This window comes from Geospiza fortis, unplaced genomic scaffold, assembly GCF_000277835.1.
Source record: "Geospiza fortis unplaced genomic scaffold, GeoFor_1.0 scaffold112, whole genome shotgun sequence".
Taxonomy (NCBI): domain Eukaryota; kingdom Metazoa; phylum Chordata; class Aves; order Passeriformes; family Thraupidae; genus Geospiza; species Geospiza fortis.
This window is the reverse complement of record NW_005054298.1, coordinates 9,057,036-9,065,580: the sequence shown is the minus strand read 5'-3', so window position 1 is coordinate 9,065,580 and position 8,545 is coordinate 9,057,036. Positions and strand designations below refer to the sequence as shown.

The window sequence follows — 8,545 nt, the reverse complement described above, 5'->3', positions numbered from 1 at the left end:
ACCCTCTCCTGGCTGGGGGGCTGTTTTCACAAAATCCTTTTGTAAGTTAAATTGGATGCTTTGCTCCAGCCAGTACCAGTTTAGCTATTTCCAGAGGTACAGATAAAGAGAGTAGCTTTTCCTTCTTCCCTCTTCCTTCCAGTGTACTAAAAACTCATTTTGTTAATCTCCAAGACACTGAGAACAGATGGGTCATCAGTCACAACAGTTGAATGTCTCAAACCAGCTACTAAGATCTGGATGAGCACATGCATACTTTCCCCTTTTTCTGGCTGTAATCTCTCCCTGTGTGATATTTAGAACAGTGTAAAAAAAGATTATTTTATTTATTCTTCTAGTTTTTAGGAAATCAGGACTTCTGGTATTCTTTCTGCTTCATGCTGTGTCATGAAATAAAAGTTTGTCTCCATTTTAAGCTTTTCTTTACACAGAAATAGCCAACAGAGCTCTGAATTTTGGCTGGCTGCAGAGGTCAGGAAGGCAGAAATACTTAGATGAAACTCTCCTACAGTTCATTATTCCTAATCTTTCATTTAAATTGGCCCTGAATGTGAGTCTTTGTGTTTACAAAAAGAAAAAAAATAGGATCATACATGTTTTTCACAGCTTTCAAGAGTCCTGGTTCTGTAATAGCCTTATTAATGTTTAAAATCAGAAACCAGATATTTCAGGTAAGAACACTGTTCACTTTATCTAGTACTTTCCACTTGAAGACAGACCAAGCGAGATCATACTGAGAATTGTCTTGTCAGGCTTTCAAAGCCTAAACAAAACAAGCAAATTAACTGAAGTTGGCTTTGCCAATCTCTTTAATTACTGCTAGGATAATGAGATCAGGTTTTCCCATTTTGACAGTGTCACCATGAAACAGGACGACTTTGTGGAATATTAAGTGATCTTTTAATTGTGGAAGAACAGTTCAACCGCAACCCTAAAGTCATGCAAGCAAAAGCTATTTTGATCAGCTGTTTGAAGGAGGCTTGTGGAATGGAAATTTCAAATTAGGATGTGTCTGCTATGAAATTAGCACTTGATAAATTGTAACCCACAAAAAAGTTGCAAGAAGTAATTCCTCTAATTTGTTTGGTTTCTTTACATAGGTTGTACTTCAATGTGCTTGCTGTGAAGGCAGAGCTTATGTGAGCACCTGCATTCAGAGCCCCAACTGCTGCTCACAGGAACAGTCAGGGAGAAATCACAGCACAGGGCTCAGTTGCTTTGAGTAGAAGCCTATGAATTACATTTTGTTTCAGCATCAGAACTGTTAAGGGCAGCCCCTCCTCAATACTTCACAGAATCAGGACTTCAATGTTCCGAGCTGCTGCTCTGGGGCTGTGAGGCTGTGTTTCCTCGCCCTGCCTGTGTGGAAGTAGGCAGGGACTGAGGGTGTTGCTCCACTGTCAATAGGCTGAAAGTGTGGCAGGCTCTCTCCTACTCAGGGTTTGTCTGTGTGACAGTAGCATCTAGAGGTTTAAAAAGGAATTAAAGCCCACTTTGCTAATGGCTGCATATAATGTACAATCCTGGAAAAAGAGAGGAAAGGAAATACAAACCCAGGCTGAGACTGTAAGCAAGGAACCTTTTTCTCTACATGCAGTGCTTGGTAGACGATGCTCTGGCTTCTCACCCATCCCCGTGTGACCTTGGAAGAACTGCATGGAGTTTAGAAAAGCTGTTTGGAGTAGAAATCATTAATCTGTGAATAGGCTGCATTAGTGACCAGCCATGTTTGGTAACTTTTCCAAGCATTAGCAATGCCACAGGAATGAGGTTGGGTTAGGTGGGTCGTTACCATCACCAAAGCCACTGTCACTGTTTATCACTTAAAACCAAAGTGGAGGAAAAATATTGCAGCATGACAGAGCTGTGACCAGTGTGCCTGGATTTGGTTTTATTAATCCAGCCTCTGGATTTCCTGTTTGGAGTCTAATGCAGAGCTCAGTGGGAAGGCTGCAAAGGTGATTTTCTGCTCTGTGAGTTGAACGTGCCACGCACAGGCCAGGTGAAGACTGCTGACTCTGCTCTCCCTCCACAGCTAAGCCCTTACAGAAGCCATTGTGTGTTTGGCAGAAGACTTGGGTCTCTCTCAGTGCTAAGGCTAAGCTGCAGCAGTATCACCATGTAATGGGTTCTTGCTTTGTGCTCTCCTGCCTCAGAGTGATCTCTTGTGTTTCAGATCGCGTACGCTGCAGTAGACTGTGCCAAAGGACAGAATCATGACCTGTGTAAGCAGGAGGGGGTCGATGGCTACCCCACCTTCAACTATTACAACTACGGGAAATTTGTGGAAAAATATACTGGAGATCGAGGGGTAAGTGAAAGCAAGAGTCATCACCTGGTACAGGGAGCGAAGCCTCCTCTGCCTGTCCTGCCTCGCAAATGAAAACTGCAGAGTGAATTTTTACCATGCCTCTGTTGCTGTCTTACATGGATGAATCATAGTGTACCACACCCCTGTACATCTCTGCATTAGGAACACTCTTGGTCTATTTTTAGGAGCATGAGAAGAGGAAAAAGGATTAGATTTGGTAATATGCTTTGTATATTTTATTCTTTAAGCTGAAGTCTGTGAGTGAATTTGGATTGAGTGAAAGGGAAGGGTTTATTGCATGTGCTGCTGGCAGAAATGCCAGAAAATGCAGGGTTTAACTCCTGTCAGTTCTGGATCGCATGGACACTGCAAACGTGTTACAGATCCACCAGGCTGCCAAATGGTGACAGACCATTGGTTTTATAGCCAGGACAAAGCTGTCCTTTGGAGACTAGAGGAAAGTAAATATCTCATTTGCCCTGAATCAGATTCACTCCTGGCACTCAGGATGGGAAGACAAATCGTGCCATCTACCCCTGGGCTGAAGTTTCATTCTTTTGTCCTGCTGTGGCCAGCTAATTATATGCTATGAGTGCAAGAAATGGGGGCAGAAATGGCATAATGGCTTCAGTGGTTGTAAAGTGCCTGAAAATAAGGAAGCAATTCAATTATTTGTGAGCCGCCTTTGTCGTAACCTCCTAGAGGGAGGTTACTCCTCAGCAGCCATTGATTGCCTGGGGTCTGAAGAAAAACTTAGGGTCTTTGAGCCATGCAGTGAGTTTGAAAAAGATCTTGCCTGAAAGTTATTGCTGCTGTTAGAGCTCAGAAAATTATATGGAAACATGAATTAAAAAGCCAGGTTCTGAGGTTCTCTGTTAGTCAGGATCTTGGGGAAGTCTTCATGGAGCTTCGCCTCCCAGTTTTCTTCAGCATACTTGGACTCCAGTAATTACCATTTCATGGTGCTGATCCAGCTGTTGTTATGGATACTGTGTTTAGTTCCAATTCTGGATCTTTTCTTAAAAGTACTTTTTACACAAAAGTAAAGATAGGTGCAGTAGCCAACAATTGAAGTAAGATTTCAGCTGCAGTTTTTGCATTTCTAACCCATTCCTAGAGAAACGATATATAAAAGGAAGGATCTGTGGTGGCTGATAAGAAGAATTTATATCCAATACAGAGTGCTCTGAGGCCACAGGAGTTGGGGGATATTTATCCATATGCTGGAAAGGGGGCTAACAAATCCCCTATATGCAGCCGACCCTTTCTTGGGTAAAAATTACCCAAGAGGAACATCCTGGTCTCTCTGCTGATGGCTGCTTTGTTCCCCTTCCACCTCTCTGGGGACCCTACGGTCTTCTGCTTGTGCAGCATTGAATTGGGGTTTGTCATCTCTTATCATGGTAATGCTGGAGGCAGTGCTTAGCACAGAGCCTGTCATGGGGACTGCTGATTGCCAGATGTCTCCAGGTGACAAAGGGCTGAAGCATGTCACTTCATTTATTTTAGTGGAAGAATAATGAATAGTTTTAGAAAAGCTTTTTGTTGTTCAGCCTTCTAAAAGCTTACCAGCCTTGTGGTTTGGGCTGGGTTTATTTTGTTTTGTTGTTCCACAACATTCTTTTAAGTCTTTAACTTCTGTTAGTTGCTCTCTACCTTTGGTATTTTCCCTCTTCATCGCCAGTTTTGAGTGGTATGTTCTGTGATTGTTTAAATGCAAAAATGGTCAGATTGAGTGGGAGCAGTGTCACTTTCCCAGAAAACTTCAGTGTTGGGGTACCAATAGACAGTGTATTCCAACACAGGTGTTCACACCTCCACCTTCCCCATCTGAGCCTTTTGAAATGCCTGCGAGCTGTGTTCACAACTTTCCTTGGAAAAGGAAACTGGTGGCATTCAACAGCCTTTAATCATAAGTTGTTGAAATACAGAGGTTGGCATCTAGACAACCAGGTTTGAAGTTTTTGATAATAATTTTAATAGTAACTTCAGAAAAAAAAGTGATTTCCATCATTGGAATGTTTGGAGAAGGAGAAAAATTATGATCAAAACTATTAGAGGATGAGTGGCAAATGTGTGTATAGTCTACAAACAATCCAGTAACTGCCTTTAAAATTACTCAAATAGCATACAAAGATAGCTTGAAAATGTCTTTTGAGTATTTTCAACAAAAAGCCATAAATGGCACTTCTAGTGACAGATTTTACCTTGTCCTATGAGTTTTAGGGACTTTTTCTCTGTGTCCCATCTCTTCAAATTTTGACATGTGGGATGTGCATGAATATTTTCCCCTTGCAGTGGAGCAGCACAGGACCAGAGTATGGCAGGATGAGGCAGTGCAGAAGCAGTAACTGCTCCCTGTTTTCTATTCTGCTGTGGGCTACAGAAACAAAACAACTGCTCCTTAGTTTATATTCTGCTGGGATACAGAAGCTCAAAGTCTTCTTGATGCATTGTTTTGCTTTGTTGGTAAAAATATGACCCATATTTTTCTTCCTTCAAAACTAGGAGTCTGGATTCACCACTTTCATGCGAACCCTGAGAGAAAGAGATCATGAAAGAGTAGGAAAGAAGAAGGATGAATTGTAGTTTCTGCCTCAAAAGAAGCTTTCCGCTGCACTGTGAATGGTTCCAGGTCTTTTGCTGATGCACCTGAGACTTCACATATTCTCAAGACAGAGACTTTTTTTTATAAACAGCCATGGCCATTTTGTACAATTTTGAAATAAAGTGAAACCACTTGATTTTTAAAAGGAAAATAAATTAGAATGTTGCCATAATGTTTTAAAGAAAACTTAGCATTTTCTCTCATGTTGGGAGACTATGCCCACTGACACTCCTATGCAATATTTTTGTAGTCTGTAGTGTGTCTGTAGGTGATGTTGTTTGTTAGGGTGAAATTTTTGTTCCGGTATTGCAGTACATGTATAAAACAAAGGGGAGGGGACACAGTTTGGTTTGGGTTTGTTTTGTTATGTTTTGTTTAAATCAGCACAGGAAAATGGAATTTATAAGACACAGATTTATTCAAATGAAGTTTTTCATTCTTGTGAAATAGTTATGTGTTCTTGACTGAGATTTGGGGGGAACAATTTTAAGGTGCTCAGGGATAAATAAGGTATCTGAGTTATGAAGACATTAACATTGACCAGTCTGGATCTGATAATTTCATTTAAATCTCTCTGGTCTTTAAATCAGAACTGTTTACATACCTTTATAAAATGTATTGAGTGAATTAAGCCCCACATTAAAAATCAGCAGAGCATGGGTTCAGTCAGACTAAATTCTCCTTCTTTGGCATCAATACTGTCAATGTATCTGTAAATTTTGGCAGGAATGACTATCTTATAGGGATACATAGTTATTCTTATAGGGTACACAGTTTCCCTTCAAGTTATTATTGGGTCATAGCAAATACATGTTGTAAAGTGTTATGTTCAAATGTTTTGAGAAATGCATAATACTTCTGGTAATGCAGTAATTGTGTGTATTACCTGTTTACATTCCAAAAGTTATCTGCATTTGTAGGAGGGATTTTTCCTTTTTGCTCCTTAAGGAGTTGCACAAACAATCTCTCTCGGACAGTCATCACTGTAAAACCTGTATCAGCAGCAGTTGAAATGTGTTACACTTCTGATGCTTAAACAAAAAAACAGTTGATCTGGAGGTACTTCTGTCTTCACAGGAGGGAGAGGGAGGGGCAGGAAGTTGTGATTCACTTTGAACGAAAAATAAATTTTTAAAAGGACAAATATTTTTATCATTAATCAGCCTTGTTCAGCTTCTTCCCCACTGGGCGAGTGACCACAGCTGGTGGTGGCTTAGGAAGAGTCAGAGCACGTGGGATGAGTTCCAACAGCCCGTGGCCTTGGGAGTGCTGGGCAGCCCTGCAGGTGTGTGAGGGTCCCACTGCAGGTGTGTGCTGGGTGAGGGTCACACTGTGCTGTGTGAGGGTCATGCTGTGTGCTGTGTGAGGGTCACACTGTGTGCTCTGAGGGTCACACTGTGCTGGGTGAGGGTCACGCTGTGTGCTGTGTGAGGGTCACACTGTGTGCTCTGAGGGTCACACTGTGCTGGGTGAGGGTCAGACTGTGTGCTGTGTGCAGTGTGCTGTGTGAGGGTCACACTGCAGCTGTGTGCTATATGAGGGTCACATTCCTCTGTCCTGGTATTCCAAGGGGCACAAACAGCTTCTCCCAGCAGAGAGCTGTGACCTGGGTCTGAAACGTTCCTCTTGCTCCCCATTCTGCCTGTCTCGTTTTCTTCTAGTTGGGATCTGCAGGCTGTGCTGAGGGGCTGCTCAGGAGGTGAATGGCATCTTGCCTCCTCCCTGGGTGTTTTTTCCTTCTCTCTCTTGCCCAATTAATGGCACTGTATATTTGGCACCGTTAAGCTGCTGAAGCCATTAGTGAGTATTGTGCAATACCAGTAGCCTGACTGGCCTTGTATGATGGCCAGCTTGTTAACCACAACATCAATTGGAATGGCCATGGAGCTGTGCCAAGTGTCTTCTCTTATTAGGCACCTGATGAGCCTCTTCACCCAAAAAAATCAGCTGCCTGATAGTGCATAATATCATAGTGTAAAAGTAGCTTAATTTATGAAGACTCTTACTCTGCTTTTTTTTCTTTCAATTAGCACAGTTACTTATGTTGTGTATAGCACTTTTGCAGAGGATCATGATAATTCTTTATTTCAAGCTATCCTCACATAAGTTGCAGGCACTCCACTCTGCATTTAGGAAACAATACATATTGATGCCATTTTATCTCAAACAGGAATTCTTCTGCTTTTAGCAAACTACCAAATATGATCAGTCCAGAACTTGCTGCCTCTTTTGATCTCAGAGTCAAAGCAGCAGGCACTAACGAAATACAGCCTCCAGAAAATGTTGAGCATTTCTGTGCATAGACTGTGCCTATGTTTGTGCTAATTGGTGAGAAATGTAGACTTTTTCAATAATTAGAAAGAAAAAAATGATAGCTTGCCAATGGTGACTTCACTAGTCAGGATCATTCTGAATTACAGGCTTTAGTAAATGTTTAGGATAAGACAATTGCACACTGTGCTTCAGACCAGTAATTCCTTACAGCTGGTTACACCATAATAAAATTAAGAATTCTCATTTTTCCCTTCAGTCTTTTGTCAGTTGCTTCTTGGACTTGGGCATTCATCTTTTCTTGGCTAAAGAAAAAATGTGTTGTGCGTGTGTTACTGCACAAGTATAAAATATTTGAGAATAATTTACCTTCTGTTACAGGGTCATGACTCATCTGGTTTATGGTCTGAATGGTTTTTGAAAAATACAGTTTTGAACACCATAAAGGATTACATCAAATGGCTGACAAAGGCCTTAGTTACTGTGAACTAGAGTGTACCAGGAGCTCAGAGTTTTGCTTTCAAGCCTTTTTAATTAGTAGGCCAGGTCTGGTCAGTCACACTGTTTTAGTTCTGTTGCCTCCAGTAAAGCAAAAGTTGGTGTTTAAAGTGCTAGTGAAGTCAGTTTATATTCACATCAGTCACATTGAAATTGAAATATGTTGTTATTTTTTTACAAACTGTGAATGAAAAATATATGTAAGACTTCTTATTTTCTGTATTTAAATGGTTGGCCATTTCACACGTTCAGACTTCCCAGCCTGTCGCAGTAGATGCCTAGCCCAGGCATTCATAATCACACAGGAATTTCTGCCGTGGTTAAAAGTGAGTAATCTGGGCTTTCAAGTCATGAATCATTTATCAGAAAGAAACTTAATTGCTGATAACAAATGGTTTGCAGTGAATCAAGAGATTCTGCTCTTGCAATTATGGGTTTGGTCTTTCAGTCTTTTTAAGGTGTGATTCAAAGGTCTTGGACATCCGCTACATAGTTAACCCTAAGCAGATTAAATCTTGTCGAGGAAGGGTAAAAGGTACACAGCAGAGAGGCTGAGCCAGAATTGTGCATCTTTTTGTTCCCCAGTGTTGGCTTAAACAAGATATAAATAGCCCATAGGGCTGTGTTAGTCCTGCTGTGTGGCTGGACCAAGAGATGAAGGGCAGCAGGGCCAAGCATTTTGTGCACACTGGAAGCTGGAGAGGAAATTGTTTTCCCATCTAATGAAAGAGCCTGAGATGTTGGATTTGTTTCATCCATCAAAAGGAGGAAAAAGGAGGGAAAAGTTCCCAGGAGAGTGAATGCTCTGGGATATGGCAAACACAAGTTGGGAGTCGCAAGATGAGCATAAGCTTCTA

General features: G+C 41.4%; 1 protein-coding gene across 1 annotated transcript in view; it reads left to right on the top strand.

The window, feature by feature from the left end:
• Nucleotides 1-6,078, top strand: part of PDIA5 (protein disulfide isomerase family A member 5) — an 85,882-nt gene extending 79,804 nt beyond the window's left edge. The window contains exons 15-16 of the mRNA XM_014307563.2: nucleotides 2,177-2,311; nucleotides 4,820-6,078. Coding sequence (XP_014163038.1) covers nucleotides 2,177-2,311; nucleotides 4,820-4,900 — 216 coding nt within the window. The 3' untranslated portion in view covers nucleotides 4,901-6,078. The remainder of the gene's footprint in view (nucleotides 1-2,176; nucleotides 2,312-4,819) is intronic.
• Nucleotides 6,079-8,545: the final 2,467 nt, after the last annotated feature.